At 54.5% G+C, this 27608-nt stretch overlaps 11 protein-coding genes across 11 annotated transcripts; 4 read left to right on the top strand and 7 right to left on the bottom strand.

Moving 5' to 3' along the window:
- Positions 1 to 6165: 6165 nt before the first annotated feature.
- On the bottom strand, positions 6166 to 6609 carry PG998_002981 (uncharacterized protein; the record flags this gene model as incomplete). The annotated part of the gene is made up of 1 exon (XM_066869799.1): positions 6166 to 6609. The coding sequence occupies one exon, from the start codon at positions 6607 to 6609 to the stop codon at positions 6166 to 6168; it is 444 nt and encodes a 147-aa protein (XP_066733549.1).
- A 524-nt stretch (positions 6610 to 7133) lies between these two features.
- Positions 7134 to 7628, bottom strand: PG998_002980 (uncharacterized protein; the record flags this gene model as incomplete). The annotated part of the gene is made up of 1 exon (XM_066869798.1): positions 7134 to 7628. One exon carries the CDS (start codon positions 7626 to 7628, stop codon positions 7134 to 7136), a length of 495 nt encoding a protein of 164 aa, XP_066733548.1.
- Positions 7629 to 7673: 45 nt separating this feature from the next.
- Positions 7674 to 7931, bottom strand: PG998_002979 (uncharacterized protein; the record flags this gene model as incomplete). The annotated part of the gene is made up of 1 exon (XM_066869797.1): positions 7674 to 7931. The coding sequence occupies one exon, from the start codon at positions 7929 to 7931 to the stop codon at positions 7674 to 7676; it is 258 nt and encodes an 85-aa protein (XP_066733547.1).
- Positions 7932 to 8337: 406 nt separating this feature from the next.
- PG998_002978 (uncharacterized protein) lies at positions 8338 to 8681 on the top strand (the record flags this gene model as incomplete). The annotated part of the gene is made up of 2 exons (XM_066869796.1): positions 8338 to 8378; positions 8426 to 8681. 2 exons carry the CDS (start codon positions 8338 to 8340, stop codon positions 8679 to 8681), a joined length of 297 nt encoding a protein of 98 aa, XP_066733546.1.
- An 814-nt stretch (positions 8682 to 9495) lies between these two features.
- Positions 9496 to 10399, top strand: PG998_002977 (Short chain dehydrogenase asqE; the record flags this gene model as incomplete). The annotated part of the gene is made up of 3 exons (XM_066869795.1): positions 9496 to 9632; positions 9748 to 9887; positions 9969 to 10399. Coding segments are annotated over 3 exons (708 nt in total), but the record flags the coding sequence as incomplete, so codon positions are not given.
- A 379-nt stretch (positions 10400 to 10778) lies between these two features.
- On the bottom strand, positions 10779 to 12014 carry PG998_002976 (uncharacterized protein; the record flags this gene model as incomplete). The annotated part of the gene is made up of 1 exon (XM_066869794.1): positions 10779 to 12014. One exon carries the CDS (start codon positions 12012 to 12014, stop codon positions 10779 to 10781), a length of 1236 nt encoding a protein of 411 aa, XP_066733544.1.
- Positions 12015 to 13461: 1447 nt separating this feature from the next.
- PG998_002975 (uncharacterized protein) lies at positions 13462 to 14040 on the bottom strand (the record flags this gene model as incomplete). The annotated part of the gene is made up of 1 exon (XM_066869793.1): positions 13462 to 14040. One exon carries the CDS (start codon positions 14038 to 14040, stop codon positions 13462 to 13464), a length of 579 nt encoding a protein of 192 aa, XP_066733543.1.
- A 6331-nt stretch (positions 14041 to 20371) lies between these two features.
- Positions 20372 to 20779, top strand: PG998_002974 (uncharacterized protein; the record flags this gene model as incomplete). Its single annotated transcript, XM_066869792.1, has 1 exon — positions 20372 to 20779. One exon carries the CDS (start codon positions 20372 to 20374, stop codon positions 20777 to 20779), a length of 408 nt encoding a protein of 135 aa, XP_066733542.1.
- A 134-nt stretch (positions 20780 to 20913) lies between these two features.
- Positions 20914 to 23145, bottom strand: PG998_002973 (uncharacterized protein; the record flags this gene model as incomplete). Its single annotated transcript, XM_066869791.1, has 1 exon — positions 20914 to 23145. One exon carries the CDS (start codon positions 23143 to 23145, stop codon positions 20914 to 20916), a length of 2232 nt encoding a protein of 743 aa, XP_066733541.1.
- Positions 23146 to 24614: 1469 nt separating this feature from the next.
- Positions 24615 to 25154, top strand: PG998_002972 (uncharacterized protein; the record flags this gene model as incomplete). Its single annotated transcript, XM_066869790.1, has 1 exon — positions 24615 to 25154. The coding sequence occupies one exon, from the start codon at positions 24615 to 24617 to the stop codon at positions 25152 to 25154; it is 540 nt and encodes a 179-aa protein (XP_066733540.1).
- Positions 25155 to 26680: 1526 nt separating this feature from the next.
- Positions 26681 to 27376, bottom strand: PG998_002971 (uncharacterized protein; the record flags this gene model as incomplete). The annotated part of the gene is made up of 3 exons (XM_066869789.1): positions 26681 to 26844; positions 26898 to 26988; positions 27041 to 27376. 3 exons carry the CDS (start codon positions 27374 to 27376, stop codon positions 26681 to 26683), a joined length of 591 nt encoding a protein of 196 aa, XP_066733539.1.
- Positions 27377 to 27608: the final 232 nt, after the last annotated feature.

The raw sequence follows: 27608 nt of genomic DNA, 5'->3' as shown, positions 1-27608 counted from the left end.
GCTCTTGTTGCATCGGATATATACCACTGGTAGAGTGTCACTTTTTCAGGCGACATCTCTGCAGCCCATTTTGATATGTCATTGCAATCATTCGGACTTGACTCCTCCAGTTCATTATGTTCAGCGGGAGAACTTGGTGAAACTGGCGTTGGTGATGTCCACCCTTCATCGTCTTCTTTATTTTCACCCGCAGGGTACAATCATCCAAATTTCGATCGTTCGCTGCTTGCGGCATCTCGGCGAATGTCTCGCTCAGTGGAAATTCAGAGAGAAGCGTCTGGGATGCTGGAACCATAGGCATCATCAGTGAAAATAGGCTATACTCTTCGCTGCTGTAGGTGCCTGACTGAGTGTTCCCTAACCCGAGCATGTTGACAGGATTGACATAAATATATGGGTTGAGAAGACCATAGTACACGAGGCACAACTCCGAGTCCGCCAAGGGCATGGTGTTCAATGCTGGCGTAGAGTTCATGCCGTTGGTTGGTTTGTCATCCAGCTGGGAATCGATTGCTGGGATCTCTGATGAAAGTAATGTTGTGTTTGTGGGCAGCATATGTGAGAGGAGAAAGAGGAACACTGGCCAAGCCGGTGGGACGTTGCCTCCTTTATAGCTTGCTCTCTCCTATTTACTCGTATTTTCGTGGCTATGTACCTTAAACATGCTTTGGCTCATAGAGAGTGGCAGCGTTGGTGATACCTTGCTCGTCCACGGCTGACTCCTAATAAGATGTAACCGAACGTCCCAGAAACATCGAAGCCTTACGCGTAGTATAGGTTTGGAGCACTCCAGGCGACTCTGATATAGCGTGGCGTGTGGCATGCCTGGCCAGGTATGGCGTAGTGCACATCCGGTACCAAGTCGAGTTCTCGAAAACGTAGAGGATGACTGCCACGAAAGCAACAGTCTTTCGTGAAGCCGGCCTGGTCTGATTGAACTGGGCAGAGTCGCCACTGCCGACTGCAGCAACGCGGATACGATTTCCCACCTATCAATGTGCTTCCAGACACCATAGCCAACCCATAGAGCGTGACTCACCCTAGGGCGGTCAGGATTTTCTTAAGTCTGGTCCAATACAAGTACGATAGCTCGAAGCTCTCGTCAATCATTCCACTTTTTTCCTGCATTTCACTTCCTCAAGCACTGGCCAGCTGCAAACAGTTCTCAGACCGCGATGAGTCTTCTCTACGACTTACGCTTCGTTCCTGCCGGGCTGAGTGTACTGACCACGCTGCTCCATGCGTTCGATGTACTTCATAAGCACCGACGAGTAGCACAGCCGCTGAAGGCATGCCAGTTACTCCGTGTGAAGTTTCGCCTCGAGCTTATATTTCTTTCAGCCAGCCAGATAATTCTGTCACTCGCAGTCGTGGTCGTGTTCGCTATGCTCACAGTCTTTGTCGAAATCAACATTTGGACGGTATATCTGCTTGGTTCCATCGTAGCAGTAAGCATGATAAGTCAGGTACATTGGCCGACGGGTAGAGCTTACCATCGATGCTGACGTCTCTAGTGCTTCCGGATGAGCAGGATGTGGCATCAGTACATGGGTCATTACACTTGCTCCGGCTCGCTGTGGGTTTGCCGATAGCCCTGGGTTCCTTTTTGGGGGCATCATCATCGCAGATGTCTATGCCTACCACGGAAGCACCGTCATGCTTGTGTCCGCAGCCATATTTCGGTTATGGGTAGCGTGTGAATGGATGGTGTACTCTCAGAAAAAGCACCGGACGAAGGGCTGCGTCTTCATGGAGGCGTTTCTTCTTTCGATAATGGTCCTAGCCGGTGCTATGGGTATAACGTGTGCCAAAGACTGGCGTCTTCTTCCTGTACTTAGGCTTTACATGTTACTGGTGAGTGGTGGCCTATCCCATATAGAAATGAATACTGACAAAATAGATTATCTCCGTTGGCTATGGAATAGATGACCTGCTGGTCGCGGTTTTGTCGATCCGGTATCAGGATGACGACGATGAATGATCTGACAATTTGGAACTCAGTTGATAACTGGTGTCCGGTAACGGGCTGAGATACTCTATTTGGAGAGCAATCATACCGCTTTGGTAGTTCATCAAGATGCCCTGCTCCCATGACCAGTTATCGAGCCGTAGTTTTCAAGCCTCTACTGCGGTAACCGCATTTTGAAATCTATAACGCTACTTAAGCAACAGCCGTCATTTGATACGGCTTGAGGAGCATGCCACGGATGCGCACTTGGTCTCCCGGCTCGAATCGAGCTCGTCCATCTTCCAATCGTTGATAACCTTATCTGTACAGCCCAATGTCAAGTTGATAGAACCATAAGCGTGAAATCGGACACTGTGATAAAATGAGAATGGAGCTTCACGATATTCGAAGGTCACTTACGCCCACTGGAGGTCCTCATCGCTGCAAACCCACGTTTGGTTGATATTGAGCATACGACTAAGACTACATTGAGATGTGTGGGACAACGCGGGATTCGACAGGTCGAAGCTGAGGTCTCCCTTTACATTCAATCCCTGGTGGTAGAAGTTCCTGATCTCCCAAGCAAAGTTGCCGAGCGTCGCAGCCTGGCAGCCTGTCGCATTCGGCCGGCTGCGCATTGGCGAAGCAGCTGCCGATAGAGTAGTCAAGACGGTAATGGCGTGCTGCATGGTGGTCAAGTGACAGGATCGAGCAAAGTTTGAGCAAGTGTCTGCGGCTGAAGCACGTCTCGAGAACCACGTCGTGGAGGGTTGAGGCTACTTCCCCTTAATATTCGGCCGGTCAGCTGCCTTTGTTAAATCATTATCGGAACGTGACCTATGGCACATTACACCGAGTGGGATAATTGGGGAGAGCTGATTGGAGGATATGAAAGGGACGATAGACATGCTAACGCCCCTTAGATCGTGTATTTGGTCATTAGACATATTAGGCGGGTATCTATAGTGTTCACCTTATGGACCGATGCTAATTGCAGCTCGAGCTCATCTCGCGTCGTGCAGTGCTTCCGTCTATGAGTATTCCACCCCCTATCCTAGATACATATAAAACCGCTCAATCGACCAAGTTTTGATGTTGTAAAGCAGCCCACTAGTGGTCCAGGAAGGTAGTATACTGGTCTAGATCCTGCTCCGACTCCCAGGTTGAACATTCGTATCCGATCCACTTTACAGAATAGAGTATAGAATCCACTTTTGGTATCGCAGTGCCCTATCACCGCATCCATATTTGATCTGATTTGCCCTCCCTGATTGCGGGCCGCTGCTGGCCCTCCAGCCATACGGCCACAGAACCATGTCGTTCGCATACCCAGAGCAAGTCCACGTTTGGCCCGTCCTCCAGCAAGCGGTCTTTGTTCTCAGCTAACACGCCATGGAATACAGCATTGGGCGTTTGTAGAGTGTAGAGAACCCGCGCTACGACTAGATTCAATGACCAATGTGTTCGGACCCTCAAGCCTTTTAAGGCTGATGTAAGATCTTGCGATGTTATATTTATGTTTACTTTTGTCAATATAATCTAGCCTGGCGGAAAGTTGCGGTGGGCTGCCACACAGCCAGTTTGGACGATGGGACATTCCGGTGCGCGATGACCACAAAGAAACAAAGCGATGGTTCTCTATCGCGGCGGCGTAACCTCGCGGTGGAGGGTCTCCCGACTTGCTTCTTGTAGCGAGTGAGGTCAGCTGCCGCAAGATTGGCGAATGGATAAGGGCCATTAGTGTATGCAATTCATCTTGCGATGCTGGACCCTCGATCAGAGAGTGCTTCTTTGTAGTCGGTTCAAAGTTATCTCTCCAGCTCTGTGTTGTTAAGCTGCGGTAGGGTAGTTCTAGGCCCCTCCATCTCCTGGTGTAAGCCGATGTCCTCCCCCTTCCTCTCGAAGTCAGCCTTTAGGAGGCCTGCAATGCAGTCGCATATGTCATTAACCCCGTCTTATGAAATATAATTTATTTTATCGCTGAAACCCTTTGTCTAACAGTAAAACACACAAAACCGGCGTTGCATATGAATTATCCTATCCAGCTAGCCGGGGTTGTATGGGGACAACCCGTCTGTGCCTATACAAGAGACCTGAAACAGACGATTAATGAGGGGAGCCTGATGAGATACTCTAAGGGACATACTTATATCCTGCTTCCTTCCAGGTATATATCGGCGGCCTTGATCCTGGGCGGTCTTTGCCTCTGAATTGTGTTTGCACACACAACCGTTGACCTGGCTACGGCTCCCATGTATCTTAGGACAGCCAGGCCAGGAGCATGGATATTGTAGCGGTCCAATTCTCTGCACGTTCTGAGTATGGATGCTTTTCAGATGTACAATCATCAGGGCTTCGGTCTCTGTGGTTTTCAAACAGCCTGGCCAGAGGCATGTTGTCCCAACGTGAGAACGATTGGTATGTAACATGAGAGCGGTCGGCGAAGTGTACCGGCGACCACATTTTGGGCAGTCAGAGGATCTCGCATCCAGCGCTTTTTCTTCTATGAGCCGATGCACGCGGTCTGCTGAGTGTCTCGTTGATTGCGAGACATCTCCAGTACTGATCCCGGAATTATTTAGACTCTGAGTTGTCCCATGCAGAGGCGAGGGCTCGATCGAAGAGGCCAAGCAGGTATCATCAAGGATATAGCCAAGACTCGTTTTCGAAACCATTTGTGGTACCAGCTCCGCTCTCGGGCGTGCTAGGGTCAATGGTTCCTGTTGAGCTGACATCCTTTGTAGAACTGTCGCAGCAGTATGCGCCAGGAGAGACTTTGGTGCAGGCCATGGATGGTTATCAACCATAGCATCCACATTATTCACCTGATCTCGAAAATGAGAGCTGGACCTCTCGTTTAGCGATATAGAGGAATTCATCTGGGTATTGCCAGTAAAACAGGTTGCTCCAATGCCTCTTACGATAACGTGCACCAAGCCCGGGGGTTCTTGGTCGATTGATATCGAGCTCTCCATGGTGGTCGACGGTAGTCTAGGAAGCAGCGACTGCTGAGTGCGAAATGAAGAGTTATTTGCACTTTCATGAAACTCCCCTGGGCTTTCCAGGCTAGCAATCAAAAGTGGTATCCCTTCTGTATCCGCTGGCGCTTTGGTGCAATTTCTGGAACACAATGTCTCCTTCTGACCTGTAATTGATGTTTGATCGATTACTGTTGACGATTAGAATCAATCAGCTTGATTATGATTTGCTGTGCGGGGCAGGCCATACCATTGGTGCTGTAGTTGTTACTCGTAGGATAATGATTTCTACCACGCGGTAGAGGCGAAGGTCTCGGAGGAGTTGCAATGAGGCGCCCAGCAGATTTTCAACTGACTCGTACGATATTGGTAAAGGCGAAGACGGGCAAGACGAATGCGGCGAATTGCCTCGTGGATGGAATGGGTTGGTGTACCAGGTCTTAGCGCGCCAAGACGTCAGCGCGGGGTCATCGGCTGACGGCGGTCAGCGGCAGACCAACCAGGACAGGCAAGGGCTAGCTCTTCAGTTGTCGATCGGAAGAAAGCCGGGCATCGAGGCGTAGACCTGTTACCAAGTCGACATGCCAGCTGCCTTGGTCAGTACATAATGTGATACGTATCGTACGTAGTGCATAGTTCTTGGGCATCCGTGTTTATCACACTCGGATTTGGGTGTGCCCAAAAAGCCGGACATGCATGCCCAGCGCCAAGGCAATGACGTTTTATGACTAGGAGCCAGAAAGTACGAATGTAGCCCAAATGCTTGATGGCTTGGAAGGACAGCTCCTTGTATCTTTGGCCCTGATAGATTGGGCGGTCTAGTACTGCCCTTAACTTCTCTGCAAGACATTTCACGAAGCCAATGGTTTCTACAATCATACGACAACCAAAGGGGATGGGAAATTGTCGTTCACAAATGTTGACAAATCTCCTCATTATGACAATCAAATATCAGTACGTACGCGGAACCCTGGCTTACAGGGATCATCGCCAAATATGGATGCGCAGAGATGCAACTAAGGCTCAGAACCGAAGAGAGTCTTATTTTCGTCTCCCTGCATAGTGATATTGCACAGATATTCTTCTTTAAGAGTACGTTTGTATTCTAGCTGCTCTGGAGAGCAACACACTCGGGGTTTAGCTGGCCACACCACTTCCACCCCCTTTTATCAGTAACTCGGACGTACCGATAACCAATTTAGTCACGGTCTTATTTACCAGGAGGCAAGATCGTTGCTGTTACCATTGCTGCCTAGACTGGTTTTCGTTGTTCTGGATCTGCTTCTCCGTCCCTTTGGCGTAGACCTTGCGCTTATACCGATCAACGACCATGTCCTTCATACCCTGCCGGTAGTACTCTAGCGGATGGACATTGCCGTCAAAGAGATTGTCCTCATCTTCTCCGTCCGGCGACAGATCGCGTAGCTCAGTCTCGCATCGCTGAACTAGATCAGCAATCTTCGCAACTGCGGCGCTGTCCTGGACGCCAACATGAACGTTATCCTCATCGAAGACTTCGGCGTCGAACTCGTCGTCGCCGATACGCTCGTCTTCATCGCTCGAACCCACAAGCTCGGCCTCGTCAACATCTCCGATATCTTCGTCGTGGTCGCTGGGAGACTCGGAGGATGACTCTCCGTATTCGGACCCAGACAGCTGGTCTTCGTCAGAGTAGTCCGACATACTTAACGTGGTGCCTGAGCAATCTGATAATTGGCACCTAGGAGTGCTCTAAATGCCCGAGAAATGACTTACAAGATCTGGGCTCAGAGAAGTTCGACTGACCCTTCTGGGCTAGCTTGGGTCCCAGCCTTGATCGAAGACGTCCAAAACTCCTCCCTTGCTTCGCCGATCTTGGCGTGATCTTGATAGAGGCGAACGAAGTACTGTACATCATCTCGCAAATGGCCGTCAGCGCCTAAGACTGTAAGGGGGAAAAAGTAATGAAGAAAGGCAAGGGGGCAAAGGAGTAAGACAGTGTTTGGTTTAATGTTTGTTGCTTTTTTGCTTCAGGAGAGGAGTTAAGCCCCTGCCCATTATCTTGGCTAAGGAGCCCGTTCAATAGTTTCTGATTTCCAGTACCTAGAAAGAGACGAACCCGTGTTGCCATGCACCGGGCACAGTTGCAACCTTGGCCCCCTAGAGATGGCGGTTACCCCAAAGCCATAGCATCTCGCAGAATAAAGAGAGCGAGGGCAACCCCCTTCCTACCATTTCTTTCGACTCGGCGGTCTCTCGATGGGAGGCCTGCTTCCTGGTGCCGTTTTGTATGCTGGTAGGTAGAAGAACGTTTTGCACAAGCAGCCGCCTTCGGGAACGTATTTGACGACTTCAGGCCAGTTAGCGACGAACACCTCGCAAATGGCGATGATAGGACATACTCGCAGGTTGGCGGTTTTGCTTTTTATAGCATTCTCGACCTTTAAGAATAAGTTCTTGCCATCCGTCCCGTCGATAGGCCTATCATTGGTCTGTTCCTTGGCGGGAAACTGGTCGCGCAGCAGCGGACCCGCATTAGCGCACAATAGGGGCACAGGGGGGCTGCTGTCCAAAATGCTGTCGTTCCGCTCGCCATCCATGCCCACAATGGTAACGCACTCGTCCCCGAACCCTGTCGCGTAGCTGATTTCGAAGTTGCCGGGGTCTCTGAAAATAGCATCTCTGTAAAGCTTTTGAGCCAGATTGTTGGCTTTTTCCGCCATGCCTTTGTCGCGCAGGTCGGCAAGCAGCCTGTCCACTTCACTGCGCTAGGCCTGATACTTTGAGTAGTACTCTGTCCATGACTCAACGAGCTCCGCACGCTGTCTCGTCAGGCTGTTGAAACGTTTATAACGGAAGCGGTGCACCTTCGCTAGAAGTTCATACGCCAGCTCATCGACATCCGCGTCGGACATTAGCGGCGTCGGGCTTGGAGATGCGTGTTGTTCCTCGGTGCAGTAGCACAAGGGGATGAGCGCGATGCGTTGGTCTTTGGCAAGCCACGGCCTGAGGATGGACGGCTCCATCTTGCGAGGTCAGGTCGTCTTGCGCCAAAATGTCGATTGGCCTTGTGTCGAGTCGACTTGCTGCTGCCGATAGCATCGGGGCAAAAGTTGTCCACACACAGATGTGACGAGCGGTTTCTATATATAGACTCTGGGCCTCCTAGTACGCGGCGGCACATACGGCCTATTGTCCGTGGACACGCATTACCCTGCCGAATCTAGTCGTCTGCTGCCGCTCTGAGGATGAACTGTGGACCCAGATGTCAGCATCCATGTTCTGCAACAAAAAGAAAAAGAATAAGATGGTAGAGCCCTCTTAACCAGTTGCTCCGCGACCATGGCCATCTCGTGTATGTAGCAGGTGCGTCGTGATATTTCGGCATTTCTCTCGTCGTCCAGCATCGTAACACTGCGCGCTGATAGCAAGATGGGCTCGTCTACGGAGCGGCTCCTGCCGGATAACGGAGCGTGAGTTCAAATATACCAGTGGAGCGTGCCATGCTAACCAAGACCAGCGCTTTAGGCATGGATTTCGGAAACAGCAACTCGAAGATGACGCTAGCTTCCCATACAAGAAGAACTGTCGAGATCCATCGTGTCCTGTTCCATGGCAGCCGGGACGATCCAGAAAGACCGGAATACCCCTCCGAGTTCGTTGCCATGGCGGCCTTGAGCGGGGATGGCAACCAGCTCATCTGTGGCAGACAGGCTTTGCTATGCGACGACACTATACCTCTGAAGGGCATCTTGACCTATGCCGTGGGCATCTGACGTTACAGTGTGCTGGAACGACTGCCCGGAGGGACCAGCCTAATCAGGGCCGTCGCAAGAGGGCTTACTATCGATGTTATGCGGGACGCTTTGCGCCAGCACTTCGAGCTGCTCCGTGTTTCCGTGCTGCAGCAAGCGGAAACGTCGAGGTACGCGCCCTTTATCGGGGTATCCCCGGAGCGATCTACTCACTAATTCTAATAGAGCCGATATCAAAGCAATCGTGCTCACCTATCCACAAGCCGCCAAAGTATGCAATGAAGCCCTTCGACTACTCTGGATTCCCTCGGAGTGTTACGACCGCGTATGTCCAATTACGCACAGGCATCGGATACATAGCGGCCCACCTAAAGCGCATTGGTAAGATTGACTCAGACGTCTGTATGTACTGCTTCAGAATGAGGCAGACGACAACGCATCTCCCACTCTACTGTCGGCACTTCAGCAGGCAGCGATAGCAGTTACAGAGGCAGCTTATGGGGGTCCCTCTTACGACACCCGTTATATTCACGACCATGCGTGGAAGGGGAGCTCTGCTCTCGTTTCTACGGGAAACAAAGCTTCCCTTTTGTTAACTATAGCGAATAGGCTGTGTATGGATAGCAGGTTGAGTGATGGAATTTCTGGATTTGTATTCTCCTAGATTTAAAGGAGTAAGCCCTCTCCAGGGCTAGGTTTGTTATAATGTCTATCATAGCTAGATAGCTGCAAACGGACAATAAATTTGATTCAAAAAAAGGGCAAGACCGTCCAATAATAATGGTTTCCTCTTGATTTGAGCCCTTTCAAGGATTGGCAGTTCACCGTGACGGAGAATGGATGGATAACGGATGAAACGGCCGTCCAATGGCTCGAGAAAGTCTTTATTCTGAATACTGCCCCGGAAGACCCTTCGGAATATCGTTTATTCGTCGCAGACGGCCACGGAAGCTATACAACGATCGATTTCATGTATTTATGCTTCCGCCATCGCATTCGCCTTCTTTTTACCCCCTTATATATCCCATGTCTTACAACCCCCTCGATCTAACCATCTTCAGCCCTCTTAAATCGGCATACCGGAAAGCACTCGGGGATTTGAACCAGTTAACGAACTCGACGGTAATCGGCAAGCGATACTTCCTCCAGTGCTATTAGAAGGCTCGTACGGAAGCACTCTCAAGCAAGAAAATCCGGAGTGGCTGGAGAACAGCTGGCCTCTGGCCGGTAAGCATGGCAAAACTACTATTAAGTCCGCATTTACTCAGAAACACTGGTTGTACGACGGCCGACCGGGCGCTAGTATAGGGCCTGATGAATCTAATGAGGCTTTCTACACACCCCGGAATAATACTCGCGGTTCGGATATTATTTGGTCGACTCCAAGGAAGTCGGTAGAGTTCAAGGAGCAAGTCCGACTTGCTAACCTATCAGAAAAGCATACAACTACGCAACGGCAACTATTCCGGAAGGTCCGGAAAGCATTCGATGAGAGGGAAGTACAGATGGCCACTATAAAGAGGCAGGTTGAAGTACTCCAGACCCAAATTGAGGCCGTGAGACCGAAGAAACGAAAGAAAGTTGACTTAAGCCCGAACTCGAGGTTCGCTACGATTGAAGATATACAGCGCACGCAATTAGCCATTTCTGATTCTAAAGATGCCCCCAATGAAGAGAACGATAACGAAACCCTTAGTGAAACTGGTTCTTGTATAATTGTTGCAATAAGGAAGAGCTAGATAGAGCGTTGAGTTGAAAGGGTGGATTTGAGCGGACTGGTTGACAGGGGGCTCAGAACATGGAGGCCCAGATATGGGTCCCCAACGTTATTGTACTATTTCATATGCTACTCATAGTATTACCATCTAACGACCATTAGCCGACCTTCGGTATAAACCTAGGCACGCCGTTCTGCAGTGGTGGGCAACGGAAAACACAAGAATTGATGACGTTCCAAACCCAGCCTGCTGAAGTACTACTAGTGATGGGTAGTAAGACACTGCTTATCTGTAGCGTTTTTAACTGAGCTGCTCTGAGAAATATGTATACCCCCAATCCCGTCCTATATAGCCCTAAAAACATTATTGCCACCGCCATATTCTCCCTTTCTATATCCGACTACACATCCTGCTCGCACATTACCACCTCCGGCACATCGGAACAAAGACGTTGAATATAGCGCTCCTTCTCCTGAAATGTTTCCGCGGCATCATCCTTGCTATAGTCGTTGTCCCCTTCATGCCTCAGGCCCTTGATGCTCCGTGCTATGTCGGTCGCGAACTCGCTATCGTCGACGAACTTCCGGTGGTGCTGGCTCGGCCACACGTAGCGCTGAACCTCCTCAAGATGTATATTTCCGTGTACCGGGCGCGGTATTAATTCGCCAAACTGGTAATCGGACCGTGCTCTATGCTGGATCTGGCACTGCCAGGGAATCAGGCGGTTCTGTGTAAAATGCACGCGCCTGAGCCCCCTAGGTCCTGGGCGACGAAAGATCCGGACAGCTTGGGAGTTGGTCAGAAACAGAGCGTCGAGCTCGAGATCCGTGAGAGCTGACAACTCTGCTAGCAGTACCCAGACGCGCCCTAGGCCACCATCTCCCTCGACCTCGACGTCAGTAATCGAGAGCTCGTATCTGCTATCTGGCGGCACCTTGTCATTAGCAGGTAGCACGCGCAGGCTAACCTTGGAGATGAGGCTCGTTAATCTCGGCGGTAGACTCTCGAAAAAATTGACGCACTCGCCCGTCTGGGCGAATGCGAACGTGTTGCGCGTCCAGAATACGGTGGAGGCCTCATCATACCACTGTCGACATACCAGCAGGACTTGCAGCTGCCCGAAACGCGCGCACAGACACGGCAGGCTCCAGGTCTCGGGGAAGGGCCGCGGTCGGAGCCGCGCCGTCCAGCACAGCGTGCACACCCACTTGTTGATCTGCTCGGGTGCCCAGCGGCTGACCCACGGGTCGCGCCAGACGGGGAGCCGGCTGAGTTGCGTGCCCAAGTCGGTGTTGGGCCGCATCCGCGACGCGCACGTGTTCTCTGGCCAGTATGAGTGCTCGAATTGCGGCCGGATGCTCTCGTGTGGTGGCACCTTCCGCCGCTTCTCGCATTCGGCCTGGTGCTCCACATCCCACTTCACCGGTCGCACCAACAGCTTAGCGAAGATCTCGTCGCGCACCTCGCCCGGCAGGCCGTGGAAGAGCTCGCCGAGCTGTTCGCTGTCAGGATTGGGAGCTTCGGCATCGTCGTCACTATTGGTTTGATTGCCGTCGGTGATGAGGTGTTCCCACTCCCATCGTGAACCGGCCTCGATATGCCACGGGCGGCTTGCACGTTTTCTGTTTCGCCCCATTGTGGTTGGTCTTAAGGCGTGTTTAGTGAAAATAATTTTGGTCCGCGAAATGCGACGGTGATATCTTGTCTGTGTTACTTGGATAGGGGAACGAGACAACCAAAGCACGTTTTGTCGGATCTTTTGGCTTTGGTTGCCCTTGTTTTACCTTCTATATATGGTTTCCGCGATACACGGATGCACACGGACGCCGGTGGGGCTGGTTCGCAGACCGCGAGTCTGAGTCATGCCCCCTCAACGCCCATTGCGACCCCGTTGTTATTTACCAGCGCGATTGGCTATTGGGTGCCCGCATAATAAGATGCTGTCGCGGCTGTGTCACTTGGCCAGCCCAGCAGTGACACAGCCGGCGCAGCGTTGTCTCATCTTTCTATCCAAATTGAAGTCTGCGGGAGAAGTCCCCTGAAACATCGATTCGCACTTGGTCTTCGGCATCCAGTATAGCATTTGAGCTAATGTATGGCTCTTTGAGCATTTGAAATAGACACTCGAGGGGTCCCTGTCGTGAGCATGTGTAGCGGTATTTCAGCACTTGTGAGGTGAGAGGCTTATCCTCGTCAAGACACGCCGAAGAGAAGCAGGACCGAAATCCATTTTCCCAATATGGGTTCTGGAACCATATCAGTAGCTGCCAGCAGGACTGGGCTGAACAAGACTGGGCTGAGCAGGCGCAGCAGAACTGGCAGTAATGGTCGGATTGCGGGGAACCGTGCTTTCCAATTGAACACGAGGCACTTTCAAGGCCTCTCCAATTCCCCACCGAGTAGTTGCAGAAAGGATACTGGAGGCTAAAACTACCATTCTGGTCCGCGGGACCGTAGTCGCTTATTGAACCTTTCCGTGCGCCGATTTCAAATGGAACCAGAGCCTGATGTTTCCCCGTTCCGTTTGTACCGTTCCGGCGCAGAGGGGCAGGTTACCTTGGAGCCAGTATAATAAGCTCAGCCGATCATCGTACTCCTGCCCTCCTCCGTACGGAGCACATACATAGTAGCCCGGTGCCGAATGATACTTGTAGAAAATATCTAGTGTTATACTCTGAAGGTTGGACTCTGATGAGCCTTCCTGTTTTCCATGAGAGATGAGTTATTGAAACGGTCCGTCGGAGATGAGAAGTCGCTTGAGTACTTCCTTCACAACAGCGTGGAGGGTCTGGTTAAAACATCCACAAGCAGCTAAAAGTGGACCCATATATTTTCAGTGCTTTCGCTTGGTAACGGAATGATATACTTTCAGTAGTTCCCGAGAACGGGTGATTGATCTAATTTGCTGGGATCTCGGTTGATTCTATGAATCTCGGATCCCGAGCTCTCAATGTTGTGCCCTAAAGAGGATGAGGAGGAGAAAGGAACGCTATCTACAGGGCTGTGTAGAAGACTGAATGTGGGTACAGGCGCGTAATCACGTGATACGATCACGCCTAAGCCATAATAAAGAAGCCCGTCCTTTAACAGTTGGATTCCTCTGGGGTCAAAATCCGAGTGAAAATCAACTCATTCCCGGGCTCTCGTGTCTCTTCCAGGAGATCAAACAGTTGGATGAGGTTCTCAAAGGTGTATATGCCGTTCGTACCACGCAGGCTAGCAACGGACTCAAGCTCGTAATGGAGAGTCTCGAAATTAGCGATATCGGCGGGGAATCGGGCAGATTCAGCCTGCAGGTATTCCTCACATACTCGAAGCCAGGTGTCAACCACACCTAGGAACAGTGTGAGATGTGCAGCGGCGCATCGACTGAGAGACACATTGCGTGCACTCCGCAGAAGCTGGGTGTTAATCACGCCATGGATGTGGTCGATTTGTAGGACGCAGTCGTGTACGTTTTTATGTTTCCTCCAGACGGTGCTGGCGCTGGGGTAGGCAGAGACCCTCACACCCAACTCCATGAGTTTGGTCAGGATGGGGTTCGTGTCTTTCCACCATGAGGGTAGCTCTCGCCTATGTTGAGTGAGAAGGTTTGAGATGGTACCGATAATAGATGCAGCCTGAATTGGGGCAGCTGGTGCGTCCTGGAAGAGCGAAGGCATCTCTCCGGCTGTTCGAGGGCTGAATTCGAGAGCGGACGAAAGGGTGGCGAGAAGAAGTGTTTAGGGGTGGGCAGACGATTGCCTGGATGAAAACGATTCCTGAGCAACAAACCGGTACATGCGGATTCGGATTTAAATTTACCCGGCGAGGGGGGGGGCTAAACTTTCAAACTAATTCTCATTTGGGAACTCTTGCATGCACAGAAGGACTTGGACGCGCCGCCAGCGGATGCCCGCCTAAGTCGTTGTCACCCGCTATCTCCCTGGCATGGGCCGAGCTTGGGTCTGTCAGCCTTGCCCCTGAAGTTGGACGTGCGCACCGATTAAGATGCTGTGTTTAGGTGCTTCCCTTCACGAAAAGTCGTGGGGCGGGACTTGTCCAAACAGTATTGCGCGTGTGTCTCTGGGGCCACGGGCCACGCTGTGGCTAGAGTGGGCCAAAGAGCAATCACGGATCGTGGCGGAGATTGATGGCGTCGCAGGACAGTACGTTACGAGAAAGTACCTCGTATCACAAAGGGTGAAGAAGGATATTTTTCATTTTATTCTAGTTAAATAAGTTATTATTCATTGCTGAGAGGGGAGTCGAATGAAGAGACGGCGGACGTCCAACGCGACAATGGAGGACCGTGCAGAGATGGAGATCGTGGTGGACGCGCCAAACTCTATCGCGACGTCGGTCAAACGGTCGAAGCGGGCGAAGCCCAGCGCCAAAGCACGAGAAGCACTACTCTTGAATGAAAGCGATAATGGAGCAGAGACGAATTCGACCGGTAATGGAGTCATCGGGCCAGAGATACTGCAGCGCATCTACGAGCTCGTGGCCAACTCCCAGAACGAGATCCGCGACTCCCGTAACGAGATCCGAGACCTGAAAGAGATCATCACCAACCAGCAGGCAATCATCCAGCGGCTCACCGCCGAGCTTCAAAGTGTCACCCAGCAATTGGAAGAGCTCAGGAACGGCTCGGCTTTCGCGGGCAGCGCCCAGACGAGCCCTCAGGTTTCCTACGCGCAAGTCGCACGCACGCCCCCGACGAGCCAGCCGAGCAACGTACGCACGCTTACCTCGACGAACACGACGCCCTCCACGTTCACCGATACTTTATACTGCACCATCGACACATCCCGGATGGAGGACAACACACGGGCAACTGTGACCGCCGGAACGATTCGAGCCGCCATCGAGAAGGAGATACGAGCGACGGGAGAACAGAAGGACTGGCGATGCCGCGCCGTGACCATGGACCCTAGGAAGCCCCAACGCATCAAGATCATCTGCCGAGACGAAGCCGAGCACCGATTAGTCAAGCAAGCCGCCGAGAAGACGAACGCGTCTGGAGCCCGCGTTCTGCGAGACGAGCTATACCCGATCAAGGTCGACAGCGTCAGACGCACAGCGGTCCTGGACGAGAACGACAACGTACGAGACGGAGCAGCCGAGGCGTTCGGACAAGAGAACGAGACAACAGTTGCCAAGGTTGTGTGGCTGAGTAGGAAGGACAACGGGAAGGCATACGGGTCCATGGTCGTCTACCTGACGAAGGCGGCCGAGGCGCGGAAGTTCCTCGGGGAGGGCTTCTTCTACGCCGGAGGCGAGTCGGGCTACACGAGGGTATTCGAGCGACGAGAGCGGCCGGAGCAGTGCTACAACTGCCAGCAGGTGGGACACAAGGCATTCCAGTGCAAGAACGCCCAGACTTGCGGACGATGCGCGAACCAGGGGCACAGCCACCATGGCTGTGAAGCAACCGTTCTGAAGTGCATCCCGTGCGGAGGACCACACGAGTCGTTTAGCCGACACTGTCCGAAGCTGTACCCACCGAACCATGGCTAGACCGTTCCGCATCATTCAAAACAACGTAAGGAAGCAAGGACCCGTCCACGACAGTCTCATCAACGACGAGGATGTACAGCACGCGACAGTGATCTCGATTCAAGAACCTCACGCGAAGATGGCTCAGGGGCGGCTGCTGACGACACCGATGGGACACCATAGGTGGGTCAAGATGGTCCCATCAGTTTGGAGAGAAGGGAGGTGGCCGATCCGGAGCATGCTCTGGATCAGTAAGGAGGTGGAAGCGGAGCAGGTCCCGGTTGAGTCCCCAGACATCACCGCGGCAATCGTGCGGCTGCCGGAATGCGCGGTCGTTGTGGCGTCCGTATACGTCCCTGTAGAGGATCCCCTGGCGCTCCAAGAAGCGTGCAGAAAGATGCGCACTGCTATCGAGGTAGTGAGACGAAGGACGGGGACAGCAGTAGAGTTGGTTATCACAGGGGACTTCAACCGACACGACCAGCTCTGGGGAGGAGAGGATGTGCGACTGGAAAAGCAAGGAGAGGCGGATCCGATTATTCATTTCATGGCCGAATTCGGCCTTAGCAGCCTGCTCCCCGGGGTACGAAAACGTGGAGTGGAGGAGCCTACAGCACGACCATCGACCTTGTCCTAGCTTCAGAAGAGATGAAGGATTCTCTAGTCAAGTGCAGGGCATTAGACACGGAACACGGGTCTGACCACCGGACCATCGAGACGGTCTTTGAGACGGCCACAACCGCCCCAAGGGGCCCAGAACGACTTCTCTTTAAGAACGCCCCGTGGAAGGACATCAACGCCAGGATCGCAGCAGCATTGGCGACGACGCCCATGGGCGGCACGGTCCAACAACAGACGGACCGGCTGATGGACGTTGTCTTGGAAGCCGTGCGCGCACTGACCCCCAAAGCCAAGCCATCACCGTATGCGAAGCGATGGTGGACGACAGACCTAACACAACTTCGGCGCATCTACACATACTGGAGGAACCGAGCCCGGACCGAGAGGAGGGCAGGCTGCACCAGAAGCGACCTAGAAGTAACGGCGAAGGGTGCCGCAAAACAATACCACGAAGCCATCCGACAGCAAAAGAAGAAGCACTGGAACGAGTTCCTCGCAGACAACGACAATATCTGGAAGGCAGCAAAGTACCTCAAAGCGGGCGACGACGCAGCATTTGGGAAAGTCCCCCAACTCGTGCGGGCAGATGGGACGAGCACCACTAACCATACGGAGCAGGCAGAAGAACTGCTTACCAAGTTCTTTCCTCCGCTTCCGGACGAGATTGCCGACGAAGAGGACCGCCCGCAGAGGGCGTCCATCGAGATGCGCGCAATCACGATGGAAGAGATAGAGCGGCAGCTGTTCGCAGCCAAGTCCTGGAAAGCACCCGGGGAGGACGGCCTGCCGGTAGTTGTCTGGAAAGAAGTGTGGCCGGTGGTCAAGCAACGGGTTCTCACGCTGTTCCGTAAGTCGTTGGAGGAAGGCGTGCTACCAACCCAATGGCGTCATGCGAAGATCATACCGCTCAAAAAGCCGGGCAAAGAAGACTACACGATAGCGAAAGCCTGGCGGCCGATCTCGCTACTATCCACACTCGGGAAGGTGTTGGAGTCGGTCATTGCGGAGAGGATCTCGTACCTAGTCGAGACGTTTGGGCTCCTCCCAACCAACCACTTTGGGGCACGGAAACGACGGTCAGCAGAGCAAGCACTCATGCTCCTGCAAGAGCAGATCTACGCTGCCTGGCGTGGCCGGAGGGTCCTCAGCCTTGTGAGCTTCGACGTCAAAGGGGCGTACAACGGGGTATTTGACGTTAGGCTTCTCCAAAGAATGAAAGCTCGAGGAATACCAGATCAGTTGCTCCGATGGATCAGCGCTTTCTGCTCAGGTCGTACGGCGACGATTCTGGTGAACGGACACGCGTCCAAATGTCGTAGCCTACCACAGGCGGGCCTGCCCCAAGGGTCTCCCCTGTCACCCATTCTGTTCCTCTTCTTTAATGCAGATCTGGTACAGCGGCGGATCGACTGCTACGGGGGCGCTGTCGCACCACATGGATATTGTGCGGTGGCCATTCTTTGCCTCGTCATACAGTAACTCCCCAGTATCTTTGCTTTCCCCAACACCCTCTTGCGAAATAAGCAACCGGGTGGGCATCGAATTGACCTACAACTGTTGCCCAGCATCTACTGACCTTTCCTGCCGCATGAAATTATGTTCACCTGATCGCACCCAATGTGGGAGCATTCAATGTGGGATCGTTCCTGCGCATCCTAAGGGTTCCAATGGACGCCAAGGTTGCGGAGAGCTTCCCCGCTCATAGTTCAGGTATGTGACTGGCACGCCCTGGTGACGCATGCAAGGCGGATCCAGCGTCCAAGGGACAACCAAGCAACAAGGTCTAGCCCTTAGAACACCAGTGCAAGCGAATGCAGACCAAGAGGACTACACCTCTCGATCTCAGAAGCGCCGAATCACGAGCAAAGACACAGGTAAGTAGGCAAAATATCCAATTGAACTTCTGCAATGCGCCTACGTCTCGAAAAGTTCCGATGCACCGCGTCTCGTCAGCACTCCTAGAGCACATCTGCCGTACCTTGGTAAAGCACCCTGGGCAAGGCCGGACATCACCAGCGACCTATTGATTGTTGCACGTCCTATCCTTGATTTCGCGAACCAACTTCCCAAACCCTTCCCAAAATAAGCGCAATCTCTGCTAGCGCAGCAGTGTTGACACACAATTGGAAATCACACCACATTCGGTAGGAAGAGGGGCAACCCAACCCCCCCGAACACGCCTTCGTTCGGACCGAGCAGGAGTTGGATCGCCGCTCACCCTTGACCAGCATTTCGCCATAGCCATCCTCGTCAAGCCGCCCAGCGAGCGCTGGCAATCGGCCCGAGGTTCCGTGCCTCCCGATGAGAAATTGGAACGAGCAGACCTGTGCGAAACCGGCTTGGAAGAATTGCGACAGACATGCCCACCATGGACTGACCGTCCCATCGTCCACGCACCTGCTAATTGTCACACTGAACTGTCGTCGATGTAGTCCTTTCGATGTAACCTCAGCTCCATGAACCGTGTCACAATCCTTAGCCGTCGGATGGAGTGGATCGACCATGTCGCTGCATCTCGTCTCGGTGATGGTCGGTTGCTCGGCATTCCGAAGGGAGGAATGTGTCCCGATAGATTGGGTCGCTAAAGAAAGGGACGCAAGGGGGGCAAGTGGTCTTTATAACAGCAGGAAAGGTCCAACAAAATGGGCGGAGCATGGCGCTAATTCGAGGTCAGCTGGTGCCAAGCCCCACCCGACGGGCCAATGGGTGTTCGGCCTGTGCCCGCCAGCAGTCGAGCTGTGTAGGTCGTTCAGGTCGTAACTGCTTTGGGATCGTGCCAGTGCGCGGACCGCCTTTTGATTGTCATGTCACCCAGTAGACATTGGATTTTGCCAATGATGCGCCTGGATGACATGTCGACTTTTTCCCCTGCTTTCGTGTTTACCATAATCAAGTTGATTGATTGACTGACTGCCGCTGTCAGAGAGCCGTCACACTTGAAGTCGTCCGGAGCGGTCCATCTGAATCTAATGACCTTGGGAGATGACAGCTGTCTCTGTAGCCTGTAGTCTCTGTAGTCTCTGTAGTCTCTGTAGTCTCTGTAGCGACCGAGCCACCACGAGCAAAAACGCAAGCCGCTTCAAGCACCATCTCAGCGTCGGGGTCGTCTCTACCTGCCATGCTAGGAATAGTGGGGCCTCCTGGAAGTCTGTGTTACTGTGGCAGCTAGAAGCCACCTCCTGAGGGTTGAATTCGTATCCGCTTGGCTAGAGAAGCTGAACGGGAGCCGACAGTCGCATGGATTTGGCAAAGGTCTTTTCCTCTTGCTTGGGCTAGTTCAGTCCTTACGACATACCCAGCGTTCGAGGGCAGCCGAAACGCATCTGGCCGTACTCGTATGTAGTCCCGTAGTAGCTCGGGGTCACTGTACGCCGAATCCCCCATACTGCTGTTCTGGTTCGACTTTCCCGTACCTCTGGGTAAAGCACACTCGTTTTGCATCGTTTCCTGATGATGCTACCGAAAGCTACTCTGATATTCCAGACCTCGAGGCCTAGTCTCCAGAAGTGACCAGCACAATACAGTACAGTACGCTCTTTTGGGCACGCCTGCCATGGACGCACGGACCATCCAGCCTTTTTGCCTCTTTCTTCGGTTTAGCGTGGTAGCCCGAAGGGGATAGAAGCTATATACCCCCCTCGGCTGCCCCTCCTTCCTCTGGTCTGCCAGGACGCACGGACCCTCCTCGTTTTCTGCCCCTCCTTCCTCCCCCCTCGTCCCTCGTTTGCCGCCTGCTGCCCACCCGCCTGCTAGCTTTCGCCTGTGGATCGAAGAATAAGGCGGTATAGGGCTGGTGGTGCCCCTCCCCTTCCTCGTTGGGCCTCCTATTGCAATCGCAACCTGCTTTCCTCCTCTATAGAAAGTATACGCTACTGCTTCCTGGTATTAGATACGATGGCCGGCCGCTCCGTTCGGTTCGACTTCGATTGCTTCCACAAGAGGGGCCCCCGCGTCCCGGAGCGGCTCTCGTTCTACCATACTGTCCCTGCTGTCTTCGTCGACCCCGCCTTTATAGACAGCGCCGAGGATACTGAGTTGTCGGCGCGGTTCGCCGCCGTTGCTATTCCTATTTACCTGCAGCACGGCGATGCCTGCCTGGCCGCTGTCGGGTCCCGGTGCTTCCTCTGCGACGGTGCCGCGGGGTCGCCTACTGCGCCAAGGCGCACCAGAGGCAGGGCTGGCCGGCTAACAAGGCCGTCTGTGTGCCGCCGCCGCCGCCGCCGCCGAGCCCAGCCCCCACTGCCGACGCCCGCGCTGCGGGAGGCGAAGAGGAAGACGAGACAGAGCCCGAGACGGCTCTGACCTACAGTGCGATGATCAATATGGCAGGCTCGCAAGAGCCCTCCCGCAACAGGGAGTTCAGTCGCGAGGAAGTCCTTGATTATTTGCTACGAGGATAGGCCCTTTCCACCGGCTCCCCTCCGCCCACGTGGCCCCTACCAGTTTGCCGTGTCCACTTCTATTGTCTCTCCGCGGCCGGCCGCCACTGTGGCCGGCGCTTCCTCGATCACGTCCCACGCAGCGCACCACGCCGTCTGCCCGTGCTCCCGTCGGAGGCGCTCCCGCGTCTCGTCTCCCCGCTTCTCTAGCCGCGCCACCGCCTCCCGCATTTCGCTGTCCAGCACGTTCTTCGGCTCGATGAAGTTCGACCGCGCCGGCTCCTGGAAGAGGTATAGGCCTTCCCACCGCGTCGCCCTCGACAGTTGTACGTACAGGCTCATGAAGCTGGGACGCGTCGCCCCGCCGGTGCCGCCGTGCGCCCCCTTGAGGTTTAGGAGCACGTCGCCGAACTGCTTGCCCTGGCTCTTCTGGTCCGTCATGGCGAAGGCCGGCGTGCACAGTGGCCCCGTGCGGTGCGTCACCCACTGGAATCCTGGCTTACCGCGCGACCGGGGCCGCCCTTGCCGCGCATGGCGTCGGGGATAGCCACGGTTTTGCTGTCGAGCAGGATCGTGCCCGGCGGCAGACCTGGTATGGCTACGTCGCCAATGGCGTCCGACTGCAATAGGACCGCCAGGGGGCGGGCCTAAGTGGAAGGTCACGTCATTGGCGACGGTGATGGTGGCGTACGCGGGGTCCGGCACCATGTCCACGGCCGTGAAAGGGGCGCCGTTGACGATCTTCAGGCCGACGTGCAGGTTCCGTGTCACCACCACCGGCATGTCCTGTGTGTAGAAGAAGAGGCCCGGCGTCGGCAGCTGCGAGTCGTCCCCGTAGCGTAGAACGTTACGCAGCTCCGCGGCGCCGAGCTGTCTTCCCGCCTCCGCGTGGTGCCGCGCCGCGAAAATGGAGACGTGCCGTCCGCGCGCGCGTGCGTACTGTACGACCGCCGCCATGTTCAGGTTCCACCGGTCCTGGTTCAGCGGCGTGATGGCCCGCAGGCCGCCCGCGAACGTCGGCTGCGTCGGCTTATCGTACACACGGCGCCGCAGCCGTTCGAAGTCGAGCTCCGTCTGCTCTCCATGCCGCAGCCGCTGCAGGAAGCCGCGCAGCTTCGCGCAGCCGGCCGCGCGCACCTGCTCGCGCAGCATCACCACGTTGCGGAACTGGAGGAACAACTTGTGCGCCATGAGATGTTTCGCCGCGCTGTCGGGCCTGCCGCTGTTAGTGTGGCCCCTCGGCTTCGGCAGCAGCAGGCTGGTCTGCTGCACCGGGTCGAACTGGTAGAAATCGCCAAAGAGGAGCACGATGGGGATCCCGCCAAACGGCCGTTGCGCGTCGTCGCGGTACCGCCGGAGCCGGTTGTCCACCGACGCCAGCGTCAGCCCGCCCACCTGGCTGATCTCGTCTACGGCCAGTATCACTTTGCTCTTCCACCGTAGTTTCTCCTCTTCCGAGATTCCCCGTGGCCCTTCGCTGCTGCCCTCGAAGCCGATATTCGCCGCCGAGTGTAGGGTCACGCCGCCGACCAGCGCCGCCGCGTTGCCGCTGGCGCCCGTTAGGAGCAGAGTCTGCTGGGCTTCCTTCAGCCGGAATATGTCCTTTATTGCGTGGATGACGCGCGACTTGCCGGTGCCCCCTTCGCCGCCCACGTATTGGAGGTGCTGCGGGCCCTCTTCCTCCTGGAGACGCGCCCCGCGCTCGTCCAGGAACGCGGCGGGCAGCAGCAGCGCCAGCGCCTGCTGCTTATTCAGCGTCCACGATCTCGCTAGTGCCAACGCAACGTCCGTATACGACGTAGAAGGGCCCACCTCCAAGCCGTTCCGGGCACCTGCGGCCCCTACCGTACCCACCGGCCGCTGCCCGACCGCGCCGATGCGGCCCAAATCCGACCTTGGCGATGCATCCCCCCTACCTATACCCTGGAGGTCGGCGGTAATGTCGCCATCCTCCTTCTTCTGCGCCCTCGTGATGCCCACTACCTCTTCCCGCCCTAGCAGGCCGGCGCCCCGGAGCGGCGCGTCCTGTATGTCTTGTAGCTCGGTGTAGAAGCGACGGCCTCGGGACTGTCCCGTTACCGTATCGTCCTCGCCGGTCCCTCCGCCCGCCTCTTCTACAGCCTCGGCGTTTTCGTTTAACGACCGCAGCCGGTCGCTAAGGCCTTCCTCGAACAACCGCCAGAGTACCGGTATATCGTCCACGGTCTCGGATACGAACTTCTCCCAGGGGACGAATAGGGCAAGGTGTAACACTGCATTCCTATAGATATTAATGCCAATTCCCGACATTCCTGGCTGATCTGCTAGCCCCGCTGCTTCTCTCCTCGTACAGGCTGCTGGCCACCGGACACCCTTCTACTACCGGCAGGTGCTGCGGTCACACTAGCCATCCTCCCTTCTGCCGCGTCTCTTCGAGGCCACTCTAACCCCTGAACAGTAGTCGTACTAATCTCCCACAGATTCGCCCCGGCCAGGCCTCTACCACCGGATGACACGGCAGCCGCGTTCGCCACCCTCTCTTCTCTCACGGTACTTTGTCTCAACCGATCCCTCTCGGCCCTCCTTCTCTCTTCCCGCTCGCGTCGCCTCTGCTCCTGTAGCCGCTGCCGCGACGCCTCACGGAACGCCCGGCTCTCTTCATCTTGGGGCCCAGTCCGGCTCCGCAGGTCCGGGGGTTTAGGGCCCCGCGTTGAGGCACTGGGAACCTCTGTCCGCCCGCCTCTATGACACTATAGTAGGGGGTGTGGGCTCAAAAGCTGCTGTTCTTCCTCCATAGCTCCTACTAGGACAGGCGATTAAACGCAGATTGAACGGCCGCGAATGATCAAAAGTACTATTTTACCTGCTCCGACCTAGAAAATGTTACTTGCTTACTGAAAGTGAGCCGCCACTCTAGTTACTGCCAGTTACCTTGACCTTCCACGGTAACCGCCTTAGCCGTCCTTACTTCCCGTCGACGGCGCCCAGGATCAAATCAGGGCAGACACGCCGAGTACTATAACTAACTTCCATAGTTCTTGCTTTGAAGCCGATATATATACTTGTTTTTTTGTCCTTCAACGATACATCTGATTGGTGAAAGCCAAACTATATTAAGCAATAAGTGGGGCATACTTCCGCCTGTGTCACACCACTTCCTCTCGGCCGATGGCGACGTTGCCGGTAGATGAACGACCTCCTCTATGACAGGTAGACTGGCTACTCCCCACCTTCCCTTCAGATATCCAAAGGAGTGAAATGATACGCTCTTGTCTCATTTTCACCTCCTGCTTTCCCTCCCACTATGGGCTCGAATCGCTGTCGTCCCCTATTGTACCCTCGAGGTGCATAATGGCCTCTCTTCCACCAGCTATCATTTCTCCCCTAAACCCGCTACCGAGCAAACGTGGCTAGGGGGCCTTCGGCTCCGACCTCGTCGTTACCTATCACTCCGACATGGCTCAATGCGAAATCCTGCCAACCGGTTCCCGCTACACGAACGCCGGGAACTTCAAGGCTGGCACTTTCCTTTCTTTCAATCCCCCTTCCTTTATCGATCATTTATACCCACAACTGGTTAGCGCCGAAGACGACGAGCGTTCCGGCTTGCCGCTCCTGCTGTCTACGTTCAACGGTGACGTGAGGACGTCGACGTTAGAAGAAGACTGGGAGGGGAAATGGTTTGCGGTGACTGCTCGCATCTGTCCGAATAAGCTAACCTTCAAGGGCGTACATCTCGTGGGCTGCGACCTGGATAACGACGGACCGGCACACACAATATGAATATCACTCGCCTTGCCGCGCGACGGCGGCTTACTACCGTAGTCACCCCAGTTCCTCGCCTGCTTCTCCCTGCTGACACCGGCTTCGCCGACCGTAGTATTGTCCCCCGCCTCCTGCACGGCAGCGCCGAAGGAGCCACCTGGCCCCGCTCTTCGGCCCACGCCTCTTTTGCCGGCCCCGTCGACCACGATTCCTTTCGTCTTCGGGACGATATATGGACGGAAGACCTAACCAAGAGCTCTGCCTTCGTCAAGCTCGGTACTTACCTGCTGCTTGAGAACGACCGCCCGCCCCACAAGGGCGTACACGTCTGCCACGTCCTCGTCCTCTTCCCCGTCGACTGCCAGCCCTGGAGCTCACAGCTCGCCTGGATGCGCCAGTCCTCCGACCCGTTCCCTCGCGGCTCCTGGATCACCTGTACCGGGGGCCGCGTCTTGAGCGTGCTCAACCGCAGCCTGGTCCGCAGCCCTCTGGTAATAGATGCTTCTCTGCGAATCCTCGTCGTCCTCGCCGACGATTGGAAATTCATCCGCTAGAGCTCCTTCTCTACCTAGAACACCCCCACGCCTACGTCTTCTAACTCCCCCGGTGACTCGCCCACTCAACCGCGACCCGTCGGGCCTGGCGGCGTTGCTAGCAGGAATCCATTCTCCTCCCCGACGCGCCCTACCAAAGCCCCACCGGCTACACTTACCATGCAGTCTTCTCTTGCTGCACCGCCGCCGTAAGCCTCTACTACCACGCCAGAACAACCACGAAGGCCTACCACTATCCACGTTGTAGACGATGACCGGTCTGCCATGGCCCCCCAGTTCGGGTACGCACCCTACCTACTTGTATTCTTCACGTCAACTAACTCCAACCTCCAATTTACTAGACGAATCGATTACAGACGACCTGCTCACCGAGCCTTCCGACACCCCTTCCAGAAAGAGGCGAGACCGGTCTCCTCCGAGCCTTCCGCGCCTAATAGGGCGAAGAGGACGACGGCAGGGAAAAAGAAGCCATTACCGTACGACTAGCTTCATTGGATAACCGCAGAGCCAACTAGACAGAGGAGGATGGGTAGATAGTGCAATAGTTACTCACTCACTCACTCACACTTTTATTACGCCCGGGCTAAGCCCTAAAGGGCAACTATCGCTTGTAATTACATGAACTTTTCCTCGCTTCTGTCAGTACTCCTTAAGGCCCTCACTCAGACGTGCATTTCAATCTTGTCGTCATACTTATTAGGCCACTAGACATCCCTGTAACACCAAACAGTTAATCAGTAGCAAACCGGCTTGGAGGTAGTGTTTCCAAGTGTTCAGCGTCCTATCTTAGGCGGCTGAAGCAAGACCTGCTGGGTTAGCATAGATACAGAGGTGTCCAACTCAATCCTATACTGGCGATATCAAATCAGCTAGCTGGCGCTGGCTTCTGCTTCCTCCCCTACTCGTTCCCGAAGCCGGCCTGTCCCTATGGCATATCGAATGGTCGCCCGGACGGCGTCCAGGTCTGGCTTCCACTTATCGTTGTCGTTCTTCCTTTTGCCTCCAAGGTAATACGAGAGGCTCCCTCGTTCTGTCTCAGTACATTGTAGTAATTCTGTGCGCTGGGATTTCCATCGGGTGCATCGGAATAGAAAGTGCTCGACTGTCTCCCTTGCGTGTCCACATGCGCATTCTGCTGACGGGGCTGCTCCTATCTGGTATAGGTGGTAGTTTAGTCGCGCCATGCCTGTTCGCAGCTGGGCCATTTACCCACGCAGATCAGGCAGCCTGGTGGGCGTTTGCGTGCAGAAATTTAGTCCCATCATTATCCAATGAGTCTAGCAGTGATGTTGCATTCCCTCTTCCACCTCCAGCACCTCTCTTGACTGCTACACCTCTGCGAAGACCATGCCTGTCTCCTTCGTACCGAATACACTCCAACCTCACCAGTGCTTCGCGCGCAGCCAAACGAACAGCACCCTGCAAGCAAGCAGAAGACCTCGACTTGTGGAGGAAGGGATGCTGTGAAGCGTCAGCCGTTCTTGTTCGTATGGCATGCTGTGATCTCTTACAATCATGGGCGGCAACTATCCTGCGTATAGTATGTCCAGGAAATCCGCAGCGTCGTAGGACCAGTAAAACCCCTTGCGAACTAAACCCGCCATGATCTGTTCCACATACGAGACCATAAACCGATGCATTTCGCCTCGGCGACTGAGGTCTGTCGATAGTCTTCCACTCAGGTCGAGTGCTATTGTTCCATCATTAGTTCAACTCATCGATTTGTTTATACTGGTCTGTTACTTATTTTCACCGTCCCATTTGACGCAACACGTACATCCGCTGCGCGGGCGTCCGTAGGCAGGGACAAAAGGTACCTGATGGCGGATACGATCTATTGCCGCCAGTCAGTATCTAGAAATTTCGCTCAACCCCAGCACACATACCTGCATCATAACAGTCGCAACCTCTACCTCGGATTGCAGTGGCGCGATGGCAAAGAGGTCCAAATCCAAGTGTTCATGGACCACCGATGTGATACGACCGCTGCAGTAGATCCCTAGGAGTTGTGCAATACTAGGATGGCTGATCTCGGAGAGCACCCCCAACTCCGCGACCGTGTGCCCGACACCCGACCGGTGCATTCCAAGCCAACCACTACCGTTGGTGCCTAGGTGGCGATAGTGGGTATGCGCAGTTTGGTCGATATAGAGCGGGGGCCTTGCCCGGACCGTCACAAGGTTGCGGTCACAGCAGAAGTCTGGCATGCGCTTGAGAGACATGATTGCCGTCAGGCACCCTTACTTTGAACTTCACACTACGGAGATTATATACATTGCATAGATGGTTGATGGGTTATGCCACTCGGATACAGCTGGTGCCACAGCTATCGCCTGAGGTAAGAGCCGCATGCGGCGTGAGCCGTTCTGCGAGGTCTAGAACCACCGCAGTGGTGCTTTGAAACGAAATAGCACAACACGATACTGTACTGCAGCCTGTCAATTACGAGTTAGC

The sequence above is a fragment of the Apiospora kogelbergensis genome, assembly GCF_038363985.1.
Source record: "Apiospora kogelbergensis strain CBS 113332 chromosome Unknown utg000002l_segment0_segment0, whole genome shotgun sequence".
NCBI classification, from domain to species: domain Eukaryota; kingdom Fungi; phylum Ascomycota; class Sordariomycetes; order Amphisphaeriales; family Apiosporaceae; genus Apiospora; species Apiospora kogelbergensis.
The sequence above is the reverse complement of the archived record's forward strand: the minus strand, read 5'-3'. Positions and strand labels throughout refer to the sequence as shown.